The sequence below is a fragment of the Artibeus jamaicensis genome, unplaced genomic scaffold (genome assembly GCF_021234435.1).
Source record: "Artibeus jamaicensis isolate MK-2021 breed Jamaican fruit bat unplaced genomic scaffold, CSHL_Jam_final scaffold_666, whole genome shotgun sequence".
Lineage (NCBI taxonomy): Eukaryota > Metazoa > Chordata > Mammalia > Chiroptera > Phyllostomidae > Artibeus > Artibeus jamaicensis.
In genome coordinates, this window is record NW_026522053.1 from 1,915,175 (window position 1) to 1,937,348 (window position 22,174).

The 22,174-nt window shown below is 41.8% G+C and overlaps 1 protein-coding gene and 1 pseudogene across 1 annotated transcript in view; both read left to right on the top strand.

Moving 5' to 3' along the window:
* The window catches only part of VWA3A (von Willebrand factor A domain containing 3A), a 77,764-nt gene that overhangs the window by 5,920 nt on the left and 49,670 nt on the right, over window positions 1-22,174 (top strand). The window contains 5 exon segments of the mRNA XM_053659508.1: window positions 2,939-3,026; window positions 3,336-3,453; window positions 8,017-8,141; window positions 8,235-8,312; window positions 9,905-9,959. Of these exon segments, the coding sequence (XP_053515483.1) occupies window positions 2,939-3,026; window positions 3,336-3,453; window positions 8,017-8,141; window positions 8,235-8,312; window positions 9,905-9,959 (464 nt within the window).
* LOC119057508 (heterogeneous nuclear ribonucleoprotein A3-like) lies at window positions 12,272-13,442 on the top strand (annotated as a pseudogene).

Genomic DNA, 22,174 nt, shown 5'->3' on the forward strand with positions numbered 1-22,174 from the left:
GTTACTATGTTCTAGGCACTGTTTTATGCAAAAGCATTTTAGTAGAGAATGTAACTAAGTTCCTTTCCTCGTGGGTCTTTCTTCTAGTGGATTTATGGGGGCACGAGTAGGGAGAGACAGATAATCAGTAAACAAATAACATAAGATGATGAAACAGGGCAAGGAGAGGGGAAAAAGCAGGGAAGAGGGGCTACTGAGATGGGGTGCTCAGAGAAGACCTCCCTGATAAGGTTTTATCTGCACCAAAGCTCGAGCATAAGGGCTTTGTTCCCTTCACCTCAGCCTCCCCCCAGTGCCTGCTCTGTCTTGCACCCAGTAGGCACTCTATAAATGTTCACAGAATAAAGGATTGCTTAAGTATCATCTAAAGTGCTTGAAGAGGCAGCACTTGTAGAATACCGGTATGCTATATTTCTACAGATGAAGAAATAAACCAAAGGTCCAGTGCTCTTTCTAAGCACACCATGTTCTGTAACGCTCCTTCGTGGGCCACAGGCCTTGGACTTCCTTAAGTGTTAATTCCTCACTGAAAAGGGAACTGAGACACTGTGGGGTGTCCACTGTTTATGGGGTGTTTAACAGTTTTTGCCGCTAGAGTCTCCCAGGAAAGCTTACTGATGTAAGGCCAGTTTGTTTTTTTAAGACATTGCCATATTATCTTGGTGCTTCCCCCCCAAAAACAATGCATCCTCCAGATAAAGGATTAAAGACCCAAAAGAGAAAAGCAGGTTGCCACATCAGGCTATTTAATGATTTCATAAAAATGCACACTCATGTTCAAGCTGTATCTCCAATGGAGTTTCTCACCTGCTGTATCTTGCCAGTATTTTTGGGGGGATCGCAAATAATAAAAACCTCCGTGAGCTAGCTTGACAGCAGAAAGTGAAGTCAGCTCTCACAAGTGCCTGGAATCAGCAATTAGAAATTCAAGACCCAAGGCAGTTTCTCAACCTCCTTCTCTCCCTTCATCTCCCACCTCAAAATATATATCATCTGTCAGTCCCTGTCCTCATGTCAATTACAACCTAATGGGAGAGAGGCACCGATTTTTAAAAATTACATTAATGAATGCATCATTCTAAAGTACAGTGAAGAAAGGAACATAGTTCTCTGAAAGTTTATATAGCACAAAGGAACCTGAATAAAGTGGGATGCTGGAGAAGATGTCCCAAAGAAGTGACATTTGGGCTGCAGTTTCAAGGAGCAGTGGGTTAGGAGAAAAATGTTCCAGAGCAAAGGCAGGACATTGAAAGGCCTGTGGTTGAGGGAAGTGCAGCATTCCTGTGAAAGGGGAGGGTGTTGTGAACACGAAGAGAGTCACAGTGGTGAAAGGGGAGAGCTGGAGGGTAGGTCTGCAGCAGCCAGACTACATGAGGCCTCAGATGCCATCACAAGGATCTTACTCTTCATCCTAAAAATGAAGGGAAGTCTCTGAATAGTGTTAAGCGGGAGGGAGAAGAGACGTGGCATTGGATTTCTGTCTTTACAAGATCATTTGGGCTTTAGTAAGGAGAACAGATTGGATGAGAGGACTCGGCATATAGGAATGCCAGTTAGGCTCTAGTAATGTCTATGGCAGAAATGACTGGTCTGGAAAAGAGAAATGTCAAGACAGGCAAGTGGAGACAAGATCAGGTGATGGATTAGATATGGAGAATGAGGTATCAAGAATAATTCCTAGGTTTCTGAGTCATGAGTAGATGGATGGTGGTTCTTTCCCCTAAACTAGAGAATAAAAAGACAGTAGGTTTGTAGAGAATATGAATTCTGTCTTGCCATGTTGAATTTGAGGTACTCCTGATGGAAATTTCTGGTGCTGATGAACACCCACTTCTGGAGTCAGAGGTCTGGGCTTTTGACACATGAGAGTTGTTTCATGTAGGTGGTAGTTCAAGCCATGGACAAGGATAAGATCCCCTAGGAAAAAGGTAAAAGGTTCACAGTTTAGCCTTAAGGGACACTGACTTAAAATGCTTAGGAGAGGAAGAGGAGCCTGCAGAGGAGACTGAGAAGGTACAGGCAGAGAGTGAGAAGGAAGCCTGAAAGAGTGGCCCCAGGAACCAAAGCTGGCAATGACCACTAACTCTACTTTTCTCTGAGGACAGTCTCTTCCGGCTTCTAAACAGACATGGGGGCCCCACAACTGAATTCCAGTTCCCAGAGAATCTAATTGATCCATCTTGGATACGTGTCTACCACTGACTCAATAAGCTGTGAGAGGCAGAGCTCTTTAAGTGCAGATGTAGTTCTCAGAGAAAAAAAGTTCAGTATTTTTCTCTCTCCTCCTTCTCAGAATCACTGTTGTCACTTGCTGTCCTCTGTGCCTCATGCAGCCTTCATTATACTGTTAGCCACCTTCTTTTCATCTTTCAAGAAGGTCTAAGTTTAAAAGACACCATCACTGCCCACCTTACCTATGCAAAGTAGAGTCCTTTCCTGATCACTATAATGCCATGCTGTTTACTTCCTTTACAGCACTTTCTACAATTTGTAATTAATATATTTATTTTTTTAAACATCAGTCTCCCTCTTTAGAATCAAGCTCTGCAAAGGACAAGAACAACATTAGCTTAGTGGTTCTCAACTGGGGATGATTGTGTTCCCAGGAGACATCAGGCCATGTCTAGAGACAATGCAGGTTGTCACAACTTGGGGGCAGGGGTGCTACTGGCATCTAATAGGCAGAGTCCAGGGATGCTGCTAAGCATCCTACAATGCACAGGACAGCCTCACAACCAAGAATGTCAAAAGGACCAAGAATGAGAAACTCTCATTATCTTGTTCACCATCATATATCCTCAGCACCTGATACCTCATAGGTATTTGATAAGTATTTATTGGGTGGATTAGAGGAGAATTGAGTTGAATATAGAGAACTCCAAGACTGTTGTCTCAGTGTTACACTTACTCTTTTATCTCGAATTCTTTTCCTTCCTAGGAGAACAAGCACTGAGTATCTTTATAATGGAAACACAAAGTAGCCACATCTCCCACGGTCAAGATAATAAATATCTAGAAAATCACTGGTAAGCTTCTCTCTGATTTTGCAAATAAATACAGTGACAATAATATTTTGCCCTGGGGAGTTGAGGGAGGAATACCTGCCTAATAGTGAGGCAGGTAACTTGCCATTGCATTATCTCATACCTGAGGGCTTCAATCATCCACCAGAACAACAGAGTAAAATTTCTCACGAACCCAGAGATCACATTTTATTAGGACTCTATAGGAACCTTCCCCACTTACTGCACAGAAATAAACATTTTTTAGAGGCACTGTCAGTGTGGAATCAACATCCAGCACTGGGACATTGATCAGATCACTTTGTTTTGTAGCACAAAGAGAAACAGAGACCCAAAGAAGCAAGTGATCCAGAAGGATGTCAGTGAATTTGGCCAAAATCCAGACGATGGACTGCTAGTTACACATGTTAATCAGACACAAGACTTACTGGTAAAAACCTTTGTGCTTTAACTGTGTCATGGTGTTTACAGATCATAGTGAGAGAATACAGAATGTGTCCAACTCTGGGTATTCTCTTAACATAGGATCCCAGGACTGAAAAAGATTAGTTGTGCATTTATATCTAATCCCTTGCCTTTAGAAACGACCAAAGAATGTCTATGCTGTTTATAGAAATTCTGTAGTTCTCTGAGGCATATCATGAAATATTCAAGAGCATGTAAAGAAGACTGTCCACATTCTCAAAGCCTGAAGTCTAAGAAATTGATTTCTAAAATTCCCCTACCTGAGATTTGTTTTTTTTTAGGATTCCCTAAAATCTAAATCTAAAAGTCAGTTTCACTAATTGCTGCTGGACCAAGAGAGTTATGGAAGAATTAACCTCTAGAATAACAGGAGTATTTGAGCCATCTTCCCAAGATGGTGAGTGGATTGTCTAAAACTCAGAATTCTTTTTACCATAGAAACAGTTGTCTTCAGGGGTGGTCAGTTGCAGGCCTGGCCCATAACTATCTAATCTATGTTGGAGTTTAAATATCACACATGTGAAATGATATCAGTGCAAAACAATACAGTTTTAATGCTGGCAATTAAACAATCAGGAAAATAGTCATGTCTTACTTTTCCTGAGTATGGGCACTTATAGGAAAGCAAGTTTAATTAAAAGAAAATGAGGAATATCAATAGAATTGAGGTTCTGAGGGATTCTTTCAGTGGCCTCAGATGTTGATATGTCTTTATTTCATCTAATATAATATAAATACATGACTTCCCAGGTGTACAAGGATCAGCCCTACATTTATCAGCCACAGTCAGGGCCTTCTTTGCCTCTCAAGTGAGTGGCAGTGAGAAAGAAGGAAGGGAGAGCCCCAACACATAGATCTTAACTATTCTCTTTGAAAAATTCAACCTTTAGAATGCAATCCCTGTGCTCTACACTCAAAATCCAGAATGTATTTAATAGTGAATCTTCAAATAGTAAAAATACAAAATCAACTTTCCAAAACCCGATGGATCATTTCAAATGCAAGTAAACTGGAAGAAAGGTGGATTGGATTGCATCTGCCTTGTTCAGTATTGTCACTGACCAGTGTGAGTCCTGAAAGATGAGAAGGGTGACAACTAGTGTTCATATGTTCACAGTATTTCATGTGTTTCCCTAAGTGTGAGACAGGACAATGGCTTTAGGTGGTTCAAAGACAGGACACTGATTAGCAGAGAATCGCATTATGAGAAAGTGATCTTTTCAGTCCCTTCTCTCACAGTTCCTAATCAAAATAGTCACAATGTGGTGCTAATTTAAAGACTGTATATATTGTGATCACAAACATGACTTGGGTTTTTTCTGTTTGGGTTTGAATCCCAGCTTCATCACTTACTAGCTGTGTAACTTTGGGCAAATTACTTAAATTTTTTACACCTCAGTTTCCTTGTCAGTAAAATGGGATTAATGATAGAACCTATGTTTTAAAATTAAATGAGTTAATATATGGAAAGTTCTCAACACATAATAAGTGCTATTTAAATGTTTGCTTTAATTATTAGTATTTTTCACACTTCTTTAGTATCTGCAATTTCCTTTTGAAACAGAGAAAGTAGGCTGGGGTGCAAAACTTAAGGTGCAATACTCTCTTGCTGGAACATAATAGCAGCATTTTATTGTTGTTGTCTTTGTTTTGTGGTTACCTCCCACCATTGTCGAGAACTGTTTATGCAGAAGCACTCAAGGCCCTAGTCTGTACCAAAGTTTCAGATGCCCATCTTACAGGCAAAGGAAGACTAGCTGCTCAGCACCACAAAGCTAGTAAATGGAGATGCTCATCACCCAATGCCCATTGGCTTGGGCAGCAAATTTATGCTCAGAAACAGGTTGTCATTGCCAGTAATTTATTTAACACAGGTTCACTGTGGGAATTATAATAATTTCACAAGCCAATAGCAACAGGATAATGTCTCTTAATAAGCCAATAAAGAAATAACATCCTTTGAATGAAATTACATTTATTTCAGGCAAATGGAATTTAAGGGAAATAAAGTCCAAATTCAATGGAGATGTACCTTTCTACAAGTTGGTGAGTTGGTTCTCAGAAGAGTCGTCTTAGTTAGCCAAGAGCTGCTGTCAGGGCAAAGGGAACATTTCTTGTTGTTAGAGCATGTTGCTAGGGAATGATGGCACTAAATGGGTGGCAAGATAATCTCCCTCCTGGGGCTGCTGCATGGTTTTTACCATCCCTGATAAAGAGTTGTCTCACCATGGCAGGAGCCCAAGGTCATCAGAGGGCTGGGTAGGTCAGTAGAGTCCCCTTGCCTAGACTGAGAACTCTCGGTGAGTCCTCACAGATTCTTGCATTTAAAAGCTAAATGTCCCTCACTGTAGCTACTTTTCCACATGTTCTTATTGCTAAACCCCCAGCAGTGCCCATCATCCACTGAGCTACTGTTGACCAATAACAGCAGGTATCATGACAATACCTTGTCAACATCTTGTTCTGCAATGTAAACAGCTTCACTCTTAGATCAAAACAACTTCATATAATTCATAAACAAGTGGACTTGAAATCACCAAACAGTACCACACGCCTTTCTTCCCTCCTACTCTTTGTCCATCCTATTAACTCTTCCTCTCCCTGTATCCTCTGTCCTGTCCTGTGTAGCTCAGTCAGCTATAGTGGATAGTTCCAACCTCTTGTCTACCACCTCACCCACTGCAACAAAAGTCCTGACAAATGCAAGCCTAAGCAGGACCCACTTAGGGTTCGAGCAGTTACCCAGGAGCTTCTGAAGCCATCCTTGTATCTAGACTGGGGTCCCAGTGGGTGAAATGGTGCCCCAGGCTCATTCCACACTCATCAGATGCCAGAGGGTGGTTTCTCTCACCGTGGGACTGAGATAGCCTCCTATTATGATGCCATTCTGTACCCTGAGTGAGTTATGGCTAGCTTTGGCAACATTTAAGGTCAACTTGTATCACATGGACAGCAGTGGCTGTGCTGGAAACTTGCAAAATCCCTTTCTGATCCAAGCCTTGCACACTTTTCCAGTCTTTTCTCATGTCACAGTACCCTATATTTTCTACACTCCAGCAACAGTGAGCACCTTTCTGTTCTTCAAACCCTCTGATACACACATACCCCAAACCCCATTCCTCTAACTGGAATATGAGTTCTAAGCTATGCACAGGGCTGGCTTCTTCTTAACTTATAGATCTTGGCCCAGAGAGGATAAAGTGACCTCCCTATCTCCTCCTCAGTCATGTTCTATCACATTTCCCTGTTCGATCTTCTTAATGGAACTGTTTCTTTCTGGAATTATGTACATCGATTTCATTTTCTCCCTTACTGTCCATTCATCTACACTAGAATGTAAGTTCCAAGAAGGCAAAAACATTTCCATCTTGTTCTCCAGGAGCAGTGCCTAGTTCAGAGTAGGGCTTAGAAACACTCACTGGAGAATGAAAGAAATGCCAGCCTCCAGAAGAGTTGAACAGCCAAAGTGGACTCAGAGCTTCAGGTCAGCTTTCTCTATCTTCTGGCCCCCAGAAAGTGTCACCAATGTTGAATGCTCACTGCAAATGACTTCAACTTCACCCACATTCCCACACTCTGAGTTTAGCATTATGTAAGTGATGAAGGTGTCACTAGGTACAGGTAAAGGGGCTTAGTCCATTTTGTGGGCAGACTGCTGTGGTGGCTAGAAAATTCTTCCTCTAAAACTGTCACCTGCTGCTACTGTTTTCAGCCTCTGGAATGGACAGGATAAACCCATTCCCTCTTCCATTAGTCAGCAAATATTGGTTGGGGTCCATCAGACTGATAGGGAGGCAGAACTCATCCACCTGAAATGACAGAGAAGGCAAAGCGGAAAGAAACAGAGACCACCCAAATGAAAAAAAAATGGAATTTATTCAGAGTTTTCTTTAGCAACAGAGTCAGCCACCATCACTAGTGTTTGGCAGAGACTCAAAGGCTGTCAGGGGAGTGAGAAAGCTATATAGTGAAGAAAGGGAGGCTCTAGGTGTGCTCTGGAGGAAGCTGTCAGCAGAGGCAAGCTGGAGGCACCTAACTAGAAGCCAGGCATATCATGTGATTGGTTTGTGGGCATATATGACTTTCTTTGGTTGGTCCTGAGCTGGAAGCAGAGGTATAAAAATAGGAAAGCTGGCGTCTTTGACCCAGTCCTGACCCTTGAAGGCCAGTTGCTATGGAGGTTGCCAGTTGGAGTTCCATTGTCAAGTATGGTTTGGCTGCTCTATACGTGCAGACTCTGTCTCTCACAGGCAGGCCATGCTGAGTGGCCCTTGAATTGTACGGCTGCTTGTTAGACATGAGTTGGGAGAGGGGAACTGGACTTCCAGGACAGCTGGCCCAGAGCATGGGTCTCCATTTTCCTCTGTTCTTTCAGCAAGGTGAGATCTTAATCAGGCTGCTTTCAGGTAAGACCATTGGAGTTGGTGGCTCTTGGGCACCTGTGTGTAGAGAGCCGGGCACTTAGAATGTCCTCAGCCTCACTCTCTCTTTCCACGGCTATTTGTTTTACTCTGGCTCCATTTCACAGAGGCTACAAGAACGGGAGATCCAGCCCTCAGTGTGGGATGATGCACATGATTGGCTTTCAACTCACAGTTTAAAGTTTGAGAAGCTCACCTTGGCTGACCTGATCTGTCAGGGCACAGCTGTGCTGTAAGTCTGAAGCCACCCCCTCACCCTAAACCTGCAGTGACATACCCAGCTCCCTGGGCCTGAGAGACCCCTTCTTAGGCGTTGCTTCTTCAGGGAGGAGGACAGCAGTGCCATGAGGAAAATGCAGTTCTCACCCCAGATCATCCACCAGTTCGAAGCAAAGCTTTCTGAGTAAGTATGTTTTTCAGTATGTTCCCAGCAACCCCAGAACTCAAGAATTACTGCCTTTCAGCAGCTTGAAGGTCAGATGACAATCTCTGTAGGACTTTAGGCAGGTCTTTTCCCACTTCTAGACCCAATTTTATTTTTTCTGACATAAAGAAGTTGGATCATATAAGTTTTTCTCAGCTTTCTAAAATTGATTATTTCCTTGGATAAACACATAAAACCTCACAGCCTTAATTGATGTGTAGTTTTTAAGAGCGACCACTTTCAGTGACTGATGGATTGGGTTCATGCTTTTGTAAATGTAAAAATATGCAGGCTCCCCACTCCCAAACCAGATTTTGGTTGCACATGTCTACATTCCATCCTGGCTATGCAGTCTGTGGCCCGTGATTACTGTTTGCCTGAGTTTACCTACAAAGGTATAGTAATAACTAATAGCTAACATTTGTTAATGTGTCAGGGATTCTACTCAGGGCTGCATGCATTATCTTATTCAGTCCTCAGAACAATTTGAAATATAGTATTATTCAAAAGTTAACTAAATCTCAATTGCTAAATGACTAATTTGCCAAATTTATCAAAATACTTTGACTATAAATTTCATAGTAATTTACAGTTGGAAGGTTTAAAGAGTTTTGAAAGAATTCTGCAATATTTTGGTTGATTGGTTTAATTGTGAACCCAGCATTTTAAGGAATGCTCAAGTCCATTCAGTTAATTGGTCATTTACCAAGTTGATTCTCAAGTAGATTGACTTGGATAAAGTCTCATTATTGTCTTCATTTTGGAGATGATGAAACCGAGGCCTGGAGAGGTCCCCACACCTGTCCAAGGTCAACCAGCTAATAAATGGCAGGGCTGGGTCTCCAGGACAAACCTGTCTCATTCTGAAGCTCATACTCGTAGCCCTTCTATACTCATGTGTGCCTGAAAACTATGCACCACCCCCTGCCCTATAATTTCATATCCAAAGGTCTTCCTTGCCCTTCCCTAGGCCCCCAAATCTCAACAGCTTTCAGTGAGGGCAAGTCACTTATATTCCAGTGACTGAGTCTTTAGGTTTAGCACCTGTTACATGCTGGTCTCCAAACAGCCATTGGAATTGTTTGAGACTAATTTTTTGGAAACTAAGCTTCATTTGTTCATCAATACACTGAGAAAGTGCTGCTGAACTGTCTCCCATGTGTCTTGATGATCATCCCTAGGTGACTTGGAAGTCTCCCCTGAAAGGACCAATTTGTGAAAAGCAAGAGTATTCTTCTACCTTCTTAATGAGGACACCCCTGCCCTCCATTGCCCTGCCTGCACTCAGCGCTCATTCTCATCCCTGACTCTCATCCCACCAAATCACAGCTGCCTGTAGTATACACGGCACCACCAAGGAGCTGCACCCACACAGTTCTTCTCACAGCCCCGCCAGTGTTTACCCCTAGCAAACAAGCACCTTCAGTTTTCTCTGTTAAGTCTGCCTTATACTCTCCCAAAAACTTAGACACATTAAAAAATAACTCATCCATGCTATCCTCCCATGTAAGTGGCTGTTGCTCAGTAATGGAGTTGTCCTTGAGTAATGAGTCTTTCTGCCGTTTTGACAGAGCTATAGGACTTTATCAACAGAGAATTCAGTGGCTCACAGAAAACAGCAAAAAGGTAACAAATATGGATTTCATTCTTTGCCTCCTTTCACTCATTTCTACTGTATTTGTTAGAACCCTTTTGGGTATAAATTATAGACCCTCAATTTAATTTTACTTCAGATAAAAAAGAAATTTATTGACCTACATAAATAAAAAACCCAGACACAGCTGTATCCAGGGGCTCAAATGATGTCACCTCTTTGTCTCTGGGCTCTGCTTTTCTTGGATTGGTTTTATTCTCAGAAAAGCTCTTCCCAGGCTTGGGAAGATGGTCATCAACAGTTCTAAGCTTACATGTCACCAGCTAGAGTGACGTGCCAATAGGCACCCCATCTACCTTTCTCAGTACACCTTCCCTGGTCCTGGGATTGATTCTCACTGGGCCAATTTAGACCAATCACCATCACCAAGGAGGTGAGATATACTAACTAGCTAGGACTGGAACTAGCTTATTCCTGGGGAAAACCAGGGGGTGGGGGAAGAAGGGGAGTTTGGGTAACTCTCCCCACTCACCAAACCTCAAAGGGAGGTGACTGGTTGTATGTAGAAAGCCAGAGTGCTGTTACCAGAAGGCACAGAGATCTTGGGTGGGTGAGAATAGATGTGCCCTGGACCATTTAACCACAGACCCTTAATGAAATTTATAAGACTAAGGCTAATCATCTGCACATAACTTCTACTGAATCTTTGATTAAATGTCTTTCTCACCCCTGGAGTGTAGAAGAGTGATTACAGGCCAATTAACCTTTGATTTGCTCTTTTATTTGTTTTAGCCTGTTTCCCTCCAATGGATGCTTTTCTGGTTCACCATTTTCTTTCACCTTAGGCATTTTCTGTAGAATTTTTGGTTGTCACAACTGGTAAAGGAGGGTGACAGGGAAACTTCTAAATACCCACCAGTGCACAGTCCAGCTCCCTGTGAAGGGGAATGATCTGGCACAAACTGCCAGCAGCGCAGCAGCTAGAAACCCTGATGTAGGACAGTAGAGAAAGAACTGAGCACTCACCCAGTGCTTCTCAAATGGTTTTTTTTTTTAAGGATTTTATTTATTTGTTTTTAGAGGGAGGGGAAGGGAAGGAGTAAAGGAGAGAAACATCGATGTGAGAGAGAAACACTGATGGGTTGCCTTTTGTACGCACCCCAACCAGGGACTGAACCTGCAACCCAGGCCTGTGCCCTGACCAGAAATCGAACTGGTGACCCTTCACTTTGTGGGATGATGCCCAACTAACTGAGCCACACCAGTCAGGGCTTCTCAAACATTATTGTGCAGCCAAATAACTTGGGCTTGGGGGAATCTTATTAAAACCAGACTCTAACTAGGTAAGTCTGGAGTGGGACCTAAGATGTCTCATCTCACAAGCTCTCAAACAATGGTAATACTGTCAGCCCATGCCCAACACCTGCAGGAACAAGTTGCCGAGGGCATCCCAATATTTAGTCTTCAGGAAGAGGAGGAGAATTTGGTAGAGGACAATGAGGACTGGCCAGTGAGTGGAAAAATGAGCAGGAAAATGTGGTGTCCTGAAAGACCAGTGTACTATTAAGTGTTTCAGTCTGTTTCAGATTGTGTCCTACGCTAGTTACTCAGGGTTTCAGAGAGTTGAGAACTTGGATTTGGCAAGAGCAAGGTCTTGATAAATGTGGCTTTAGAGGAATGAGGAGGGGAAATGAATGGTCACAGAGCAATGGTAGGTAAGGAAGCATTGCTGAAATGAAAAAACAGAGAAATGAAGTAGTAGAAGGAGAGTTGGGGTCCTAAAATGTGTATTTCCTTGTATGGTGGGCAGTAGAGAGAGAAGAACTGGTAGTCTAAGAGAAGGTTGATTATAGAAGCAAAGTACCTATTTGACAAGCCAGAGGTTGGTTGCAGGGCTTGGAGAGTTAGTTTTAGATCCAAAGTAACAGGAAAAAGGCAAAATGTGTGGGCACAGGGCCAGGCAGGCTGGTAGATTCTGCTGGAAAGATTAAAAAAAAAACTGCTACTACTCCAGTTTGTTTCTGTTTTCTCAGTGAAATTGGAGACAAAAATCACTTGCCAAGAGAATGCAGAAAGGAAATATTGAAGGTATGAGAGGTACAAAACACCTCTGTGAGCAGGAAATGGAATTAAACAGAAAACTAGGTATCCAGTAATTCAGGATTTAAGGCAAAAAGCATGAAATGGAATCCACCACCCCTGGAAAACTATCAGTTTCATCTGAATGAAAATTCTAATTCACAGTGCAGCTATAACAGGATGAGTAGTTACATGCAGAATCCAACAGCATCACCTCTCAGTCCCATATTGAACTCGAGTTGGAAGAGGCAAGTCCAGTCTCAAAATGAGGGGCCATGATCCAAAAGAACCAGAGTAGTTGAGAAAGCAACTTTATTGGTGTTTTGAGCTTTGAAACTACAAATGATAGTTTAAGAGAACATTTTGAGAAAAGGGGCACTCTCACAGATTATGTAGTGATGAGAGACCCCCAAACAAAACGTTCTGGGGCTTTGGTTTTGTCACTTACTCTTGTGCTGAGGAGGTGAATGCAGCCAAGTGTGCTCAACCACACAAGATTGATGGGCATGTAGTGGAACCAAAGAGAGCTGTTTCTAGAGAGGATTCTGTTAAGCCCGGTGCCCATTTAACAGTGAAGAAAATTTTTGTTGGTGGTATTAAAGAAGATACAGAAGAGTATAATTTGAGAGACTACTTTGAAAAGTATGGCAAGATTGCAACCATAGAAGTTATGGAAGATAGGCAGAGTGGGAAAAAAAGAGGATTTGCTTTTGTAACTTTTGATGATCATGATACAGTTGATAAAATTGTTGTTCAGAAATACCACACTATTAATGGGCATAATTGGGAAGTGAAAAAGGCCCTTTCTAAACAAGAAATGCAGTCTGCTGGACCACCAATAGGCTGTGGAGGTAGATCTGGAAACTTTATGGGTCATGGAGGAAACTTTAGAGGTGGTAGAGGAAACTTTGGCCATGGTGGAAACTTTGGTGGAAGAGGAGGTTATGGTGGAGGTGGCAGCAGAGGTAGTTATAGAGGAGGTGATAGTGGGTATAATGGATTTGGAGGTGATGGTGGCAATTGTGGCAGTGGACCTGGTTATAGTAGTAGGAGGAGGCTATGGTGGTGGACCAGGATATGGAAACCAAGGTGGTGGATATGGTGGTGGTGGAGGATATGATGGTTACAATGAAGGAGGGAATTTTGGTGGTAACTACGGTAGTGGTGGTGTGGGAACTATAATAATTTTGGAAATTATAGTGGACAACAGCAGCCAAATTATAGACCCATGAAGGAGGGCAGTTTTGGTGGAAGAAGCTCGGGCAGCCCCTATGGTGGTGGTTATGGATCTGGTGTTGGAAGTGGTGGATATGGTAGCAGAAGGTTCTAAAAACTCAGCAGAAAAGGGCTACGGTTCTTAGCAGGAGAGAGAGCGAGGAGCTGTCAGGAAAGCTGCAGGTTACTTTGAGACAGTCATCCCAAGTGCATTAGAGGAACTGTAAAAATATGCCACAGAAGGAGCAATGATCCATAGTCAGAATAGTTAGTGCAGCTTAAACAGGAAACTCTTCTTGTTCAGGACTGTCATAGCCACAGTTTGCAGAAAGTGCAGCTATTGATTAATGCAATGTAGCGTCAATTAGATGTACATTCCTGAGGTCTTCTATCTGTTGTAGCTTTGTCTTCTTCCTTTCATTACATCAGGTATATTGCCCTGTAAATTGTGGTAGTGGTACCAGGAATAAAAAATTAAGGAATCTTTAACTTTTCCAAAAAAGAATCCAAGAGCATCAACAGGTAGGTGGCAGTAGTGGTTAGAAACTCACAGAAATACCAGGGCAGCCAGCAAGCTTCACAAATCTGCCTATGGTGGAGAAGGAGAAAATAAACGAGGATCCAGACAAATGAAATTAAATATGCTGATGTAATGTCAACATAAGGAATGTCCAGATCTGTAAGGATTTTTGTGAGTTTATCTGAGCCAAATTGTGATTCTTGCTGGGAAGCAAAATCTCAACAGATTGAGTAAATGCTCCAGAGAATGGCAGTTTTACACTTTACTTTATATATCAGAATCAAAGGAGAAGACATAAGGAGGTCACATAAAATTCATTGGTGGTAGATTAGGGAGGCAGGAGAAAGCAAAGTGGGAAAAGCTCTGAGATTGCGTAAAAAGTAAAAGGAACAGATACATACATTGGTGGGCATAGGATAGTTAACATTTAACAATTAACATGGTAATAATAACAGTGAGAAGATGTGTGGTCTCTGCTCTGGTGTGATAGTTATGTTTTGAGGGGTCTGGACAAAAGGAGATGACTTTGATATTTCAAAGGTTTGTTATCCAGATATGTTACAGTAGATGGAAAAAGACAATAGACAGGCTCAGTTAAGATGAAGATTGAACTTGGTTAGGGAAGTTACTGTCCTAGAACATGACCACCAGCCACAAACTGCCTTTAGTTAGAAAGTTTTCTTTTCAAACCATTCCTTGAAATTACTTTAGGTCTCTGATTTGTAAGCCTGCCACACAGGCCTCCCCTGAGCTTGTCAGGTTTAGTATATGGTCCCCTTTTTGTCCACATGTACCCCCTTTGGTCCTAAGTCAATCCAAAAGATGCACAGACAACTAACCTTTTGGTTGGATGATTAGGTCCCATGTGCTAGGAAGGCTCATTCCTAGGAAGTCTCAGTGTCAGCATTTGTCTTGCTGAATGATGGACCTGTGGGGATGGGGCAAGACCATAACCTTGGATGGAAGTCCAAGACAAATTTTTCCTCCAAAGTGAAAGACAGGTAAGGGGAAGGGGACAGTCAGGTCTTATGGGCCTTTACTAAGAAAAACACTCTGGATAATTTCTAACCTGTAAGCTTTTATGACCCAGGTTTTGCTGTCTGTCTCACATCTCTGTAGTTTGCATCTAGTATAACATTTACTTATAGTTTGAGGGCACACCATACACCTCTTCAATTTTCACAATCTGACCATAAGATGAACATCCATTTACTATGGTTCATCTACTTCCCATTAGAAGCACGTAAATGCCGTTCATTATTCATCTAATTCCTGCTAGTTGTGTAATTGGAAGCTGTAACCCTAAGGTTTATTTGGGGCCATGGCTGTAAGAACACAATGCTGTAAATTACAATTACCATCTAAAATTCTAGAGGCCCGGAAGACAGTAAGAGTCTCGGAAGACAGTAAGAGTCTCATATGTAAATTTCCTGTGTCTCAGTAGCAGTTGTTAAGGGCCAGGTTTTTATAGCCATTTCAGCTTCTATCTGAATTAATATAGGTAGTTGTCCTTGTTGGGTTAGGGAGTAAGGACATTCTCATAATTGGGTTCTAGTGTTTATACATAAAATCCCTTCCTCAATATTCCTTTTGCACTAACGTTCTGCAACTTCCTTTGGTTTTCTTAGTTGGTGTCTACTCACTCAGAAATAACCAACTTATTAAGACAAACTAGTTCCTTTTAACTTCTCTTGAAAATATACATATCCCACCCTGGCCAGTGTGGCTCAGTTGGTTGGAGCAATGTCCCATAAACCAAAAATTTGGGGTTTCTGTGGGACAGTTGTAATTGAAGAACAATAAAAAAAGGGGTTCAGTCCCCAGTTATAGCACAGGCCTGGGTTGTGGGTTCAGTCATAGGAGATGCAACTGACTGATATTCCCCTCCTTCTCTTTCTGCCTCCCTCTAAAATCAATAAGCATGTCCTAAGGTGAGGTATATACATACACACACACACACACACATATAGTCCAGAAAAAGCCCAGCCATTGTTAGTATAATGAGAACACTTTGCACAACATCAATGTAACCCGGTTGCCAAGGACAGTGGACTGAATACACATATGTCAACAATGATGACTTCACTGTACTAGTAAGGGGGTGGTAAAAACCACTGAGTGAGCATATGTACTGTATGACTGTCACATTCAAAATGACTGAGCAAGTAAAGCAATGATTCTGATCAAATTTTGCATTAAGCTTGAACGTTCCTCTGTAGAAACTATTCAGATGATTCAAAAGGCTTTTGGGAACAATGCAATGAGTGCAATGCAAATAGAAGTGTGGCACAAATGCTTCAAAGTTGGCTGAGAATCTGTTGAAAGTGATCCACATTCTAGAAGACCTGCAACAAGCAGAAAAACTGAGCATGTTGAATGCATACAGGCTGCAATCAACAAAGATTGGTGACTAAGAACTAGAAACTGATCTGGGGATTCTCAAAACTACTGTGTCCAAGATTTTGACACAGGATCTTGGCATGAAATGTGTTGTGGCAAAATTCATTGCACAGCTTCTGCTACCAGAACAGAAGGAACAGTGTGCTGCTGTTGCTAATGACTTGATTCAGACCAGATTTCCTCAAGAAGGTCATAACCAGAGATGAATTGTGGGTCCAAGGCTATGATCCAGAAACTAAGGCCCAGTTGTCCCAATGAAAGTTGCCTGATTCTCCACGCCCAGAGTAGGCATGGCAAAGTCACATAAAGATCAAAGACCATGTTAACTGTGTTTTTTATTGCAAAGGTGTTATTCATCACAAGTATGCCCTTCTAGGCCAAACAATTAATAAGGAGTACTACCTCAGTGTTCTTCATTAGTTGAGAGATATGACAAAAACAGCCACAGGTATGGGAAACTGGTGATTGGCAGCTTCATCACAACAACACGCCCATTCATGCATCATGTTCTCATGCAGTTTTTTTGTAAAACATCAAATCACCTAGGTGACTCAGCTTGCCTACAGGCTAGATTTGGTGCCCTGTAACTTCTGGCTTTTCTCAAACTAAAACCACCTTTGAAAGGGAAGATATTTCAGACCATCAGTGAGATTCAGGAAAATACAACGGGGAAGCAGGTGGCAATTGGGAGAACTGTGTGAGGTCACAAAGTGCCTACTTTGAAAGTTGAGGCATCATTACTCTATATACAATGCTTCTTGTATCTTCTTCAATACATGCCTGTTTTTCACATTATATGACTACATGCTTTCTGGACAAAAATATGTGTGTGTGTCCACAATTTTATATATATATATATATATATAATTTCAGCAGAAGTAACACCTGCTTGGCACCTGATAAGGTCTCTTTCTACAAAATGGAGAGAGTCTTCAATTAACTAGAGAGAGTCTTCAATTTTGTCTTTTTCAATGGATAAAAATCTCCTGGTTGTAAGTCATAGTCATTGAAGTTTTCATTTTGGGGAGTGTACTGTGAAATGAATGTCACTAATTTATCTGTTCCTACAATCTGGTTAATGAGCCCTTGATCATAATGGAGAATGTCTCCTTTTAGGAAGGTTGATTCATATGTCCCTTTATCCAGACTCATAGAATGGCTGGTGACTATTTCATAAGGAGAAAGTCTATGTTTACCAAAAGTAGGTTTTAGGTTGAGAAGCACTATAGGGAGACCCTTTGGCCAAGGGAGATTAAAAGCTTCTGAAAGTTTACCTAGTTGAGTTTTAATTGTGCCAACGGTATGTTCTACCAATTCAAAGGACTGGGGTGATAAGCCCAATGAAGATACTGTAGAATAGGCCAAATACTATAAGTGGATTGCATTATTTGCCCAGTGAAGTCAGTTCCTCAGTCACTGTAACTTAGAGAGAATTTTTCATTTAGAAGTTAATTTTTTCCAATAATAATTTACCTACCATTAAGGCTGTTGCTCTCCTGCAAGGGAATGCCTCAACCCATACAAATCATAACTGACACATATTTGTATTCTTGAGATGGTAACATTTGGATAAAATCCAATTACCATACATCAGATGAATCTAAAGAGAGTGGGAAATGTCCTTAGGACCTGTGGAATGATTTGCAGGGTTATATTTAGACAGATAGAACATCTGATCTACTATATACTTTATAAGCTATAGCAGTAGTAACAGTACAGCAGTAGTGAAATCATCTTTTCAGACTCTGATGCTTTAGCTCATATACATGTTAAAGTACAGGTAATTAAGCCCCTATAGGTAAGATTGGTTTCTGATTGGGCCCGAGCCCTATCTGTTTGCTTAGGACAAAGTTTCCTTTATTTGTTGTCATATCCTCTTTTCTTCTGCAGCTGTCCATTGGAACCATTAAAAGATCTTTTATTGATATGGATGGCTGGGGTTGGGGGGAGTTTAGGGGGGAAATGGTGACAACTGTACTTGAACAACAATAAAAAATTAAATTAACAATAATAAAAAAGTTTTTTATTGATTTAATAGGAAGCAAGGAGCATTCTTAGGTGTGGATAATTTGATTGTTTAATACTGCCCATCTAGCTGTAGCATCAGCTAAATGATTTCCTTTTCTTCCATGACGGCAACTTTAGAATGTCCTGGATTTTAATAATTGACAATTGTTTGAATTATGTAGGACATCTAATAATTCTGCAACCTCCTTTCCATTTTTTATGGGCTGCCCTGAGAACATTAAGAAGCCCTGCTGCTTCAACAACATTCTAGAGTTGTGAGCTACACCCAGGGCATGGCAATACTACCAGTGTAAATATTGGATAGTCGATCTTTGGCCAATTGACAAACCCAAGTTAGAACAATTAATTATGTTTCCTGGGCAGATCCTATGCAGGTAAATAAGAACCTTCAATTATGTCATACCCAGTCAGTAACATTGCATACCCAGCTCAGTAACATTTCCGTTTATCTTTCAAAGATCTATCCGTAAGCCAAATTAAGTCAGCATTATCAATAGGAATTTCCTGTAAACTATTCCTAGGAACAAGAAGGTAGTTAGTAAGGAAAAACAAAACAACCCAGATCATGGATGTCTTCATCTTGCAAAGAAAGTAGCAAAGTTGCTGGATTAAGACTCTTACATCAAGTTCAAGTAATACTTGTTGCAGAAGGCAAGAGCCAGTCTACTGACAGAAGTGTTGAGTGTGATGAGAATACAGTGGAGATTGACCAGAACAAAGGATGTAAGTAGTTGAAGGAGAGCCTTTCTCTCTTCTTGTCTGTTTACTTAGCATGACTGTAGCAGAGTCTAGTTACTGACTCTAATATCCTTAGGTCTCTGATGACCTTTATTATTCTGAGTTAGAACTCCAAAGGCATCTCATTTATTTTCATGTGTGAAAAGAAAGAAGGGAACTGTATAAATAAGATGTCCCAGAGCAGGAGATTTAGATAATTCTTTAGAGATTTTACAATTTATTTCCCTCTGGGTTCCACTAAATTGGATTAGGTCATTTTGACTTTATTTATTTATTTTTAAATTTTTTATTGATTATGCTGTTACGGTTGTTCTATTCCCCCTTTCATTCCCCTCCACCCTACCCCCCCATCCCCACCATTACCCCCCTTTAGTTTATGACCATGTGTCTCAAGTCCTTTAGATTCTATATTTCCCATGCTACTCTTGCCCCCCCCTTCTATTTTCTATCTACTGTCTATGCTACTTATTTTCTGTACCTTCTCCCCCCTTCTCCTCCTCCCACTCCCCTGTTGCTAACCCTCCTTGAGATCTTCATTTCTATGTTTCCACTCCTGATCTAGCTGTCCTTTTAGTTTGCTTTCATTTTAGGTGTGGTTGTTAATAACTGTGAGTTTGCTGTCCTTTCACTGTTCATGTTTCTTTAACTTCTTTTTCTTAGATAAGTCCCTTTAACATTTCATATAATAAGGGCTTGGTGATGATGAACTCCTTGAATTTGATCTTATCTGAGAAGCACCTTATCTGTCCTTCCATTCTAAATGAAAGTTTTGCTGGATAGAGCAATCTTGGTTGTAGGTCTTTGGATTTCATGACTTGGAATAGCTCTTTCCAGCCCCTTCTTGCCTGTAAGGTCTCTTTTGAGAAATCCGCTGATAGTCTGATGGGGACTCCTTTGTAGGTGACTGCCCCCTTAGCTCTTGCTGCTTCTAGGATTCTCTCCTTCATTTTAATTTTGGCTAATGTAATTATGATGTGCCTTGGTGTGTTCCTTCTTGGGTCCAACTTCTTTGGTACTCTCTGAGCTTCCTGGATTTCCTGGAAGTCTACTGCCTTTGCTAGATTGGGGAAATTCTCCTTTATTATTTGTTCAAATAAGTTTTCCACTGGTGGCTGTGCCTTTCCCCCTTCTGGTATCCCTATAATTCAGATGTTGGAGCATTTAAAGATGTCCTGGAGGTTCCTAAGACTCTCCTCATTTCTTTGAATTCTTGCTTCTTGACTCTTTTCTGTTTGGCCATTATTTGCTTTCTTCTGGTCCACTCCATTGATTTGAGTCCCAGTTTTCTTTTCATTGCTATTGGTGTCCTGTGCAATTCCATTCATTTCAATTAGTTTCGCCTTCATATATTTGTCTAACTTGTGGCTATAATCAACCAGTTCTGTGAGGATCCTGATGACCAGTGTTTTAAACTGTGAGTCTGAGAGTTTTGCTATTTCTTCATCGCTTAGATCTATGGGCTCTGGGGCTTTGAGATCTTCTTGCACCATTTTTGGTCTGTTCTGGCCCTTTAAGTGTGAGAAGCGGTGGCTTGGACTCCCAGGTTGCTGGGTTGTGATGCTGTATGTGGGGGCATGGTCAGAGTGGGGAAATGGCGGCCCCCTCTGCTGTTTTGAGCCGCTGGGTGAGGATCAGCACCTTAGGTGGTTCACCAGGGCCGGGCCACTCAGAATCGCTGGGTTATGACGCTGTATGTGGAGGTGGGGTCAGAGCAGGGAAATGGCGGCCCTCCACTTCCACCTGCCGCCACGGGGACCCGCCCGGCCCCGGTCCAACCGCCCACTCCCTCGCCTGTCCGCCCGCGCACAAATGGGTGACCACAGTCAACACACAGCACCGCTCCCCCGCTGTCTCCCCCGCGGTCGCTCGCTTGGTCGCTCGCTCGGTCGCTCACTAGGTCCAACCCTGCGCCTGGATTCCATGCCTCAGTCCATCTGACCGAGTCCTCCTGTGCAACCCCGCTTCACCAGCTGCTGGTTTCGCCCCTTACCAGTCAGACTGAAGAATTTGTTGTTAACGGACTTCCGAAAAGTTCAATTTTCCGTGTTCTGGCTGTGTTTTCTGTTGCTAATATTTAGTTGTCTCTAAACTTGGTTGTGTGAGAAGGCATGGCACATCCACCTATGCCCCCATCTTCAATCTCATTTTGACTTTAATAGAATATATAGAGGCTGAGCCATTAATAATAATAAAAAAATTAGAATACAATTGTGACAGTATACAGTCAGACCCAGGAACCCTCTAAGCTCTTTTCGTTTTTATTTTTTAATTTTTTTTATTGATTTGAGAGAAAGGGGGAAACATTGTTATTTCACTTATTCATGTATTCATTGGTTGCTTCTTATATGTGCTCTGACTAGGAATCAAACCCACAACTTTGGTGTATTGGGGCAATGTTCTAACCAACTGAAGTACCCAGCCAGGGCCTTGTTTGTTTTTAGAAGAGGAAAGGATATCATTTCTCTGAGTCTTTCAGGGTTAGACATGAGATGGCCAAGGTGCTTTATTTGAGGCAAACAAAATTGAAGTTTGTCCTTTGAGACCTGATGTCCTTTTATAGCTAGCTAGCTGTTGTAATAGGTAAATTGTGTCCTTTGGGAGTCTAATAATGTTCTGGAGAGGTGGTCCCCAACCTTTGTGGCACCAGGGATGGCTTTTTCCCAGGGTCGGGGTTGGAGTAGTGTTAGGGAACAGGAGGCAGAACTCAGGCTTGGGTGGGAGTCACGTGGTGGAGCTCTGGAAACCTTCCCTTGAAGCCTAGTTTCTAAAAGGCCACTGACTTCTACCCATCTGCAGCCCAGGGAGTTGGAGACCCCTGTCTAGAACATAAAAGTAAATCATCCACATATTGAATTAGAGTGGAATCTCTAAGAAATTTAACATCATTTAAGTCAGCTTTTAGTATCTAAGAGAAATAGGTGAGACTCTTCGTATATCCCTGGGGCATTACTGTCTAAGTAAACTTGTAATCTTCCCAGATGAAAGCAAGGAGATGTTTGTCTTTTTTTCTCCCTCCCTCCCTCCCTCCCTCCCTCCCTCCCTTCCTTCCTTCCTTCCTTCCAGAGATGCTGAAAAAAGCACTGCATAACTCTATCACTGAAAAAATATTGGTTGTCCACAGAATAGCTGATAATAGATTATTTGGCTTTGGAATCACAGTATGTTTAGGGATAATTACTTCAATTATACTATGAGATTCTCTGTAAATCTATTTTTTGGTATTGAATTTCTTTACTGGAAGGTAGGAGAATTACAGGGGCTTGTACA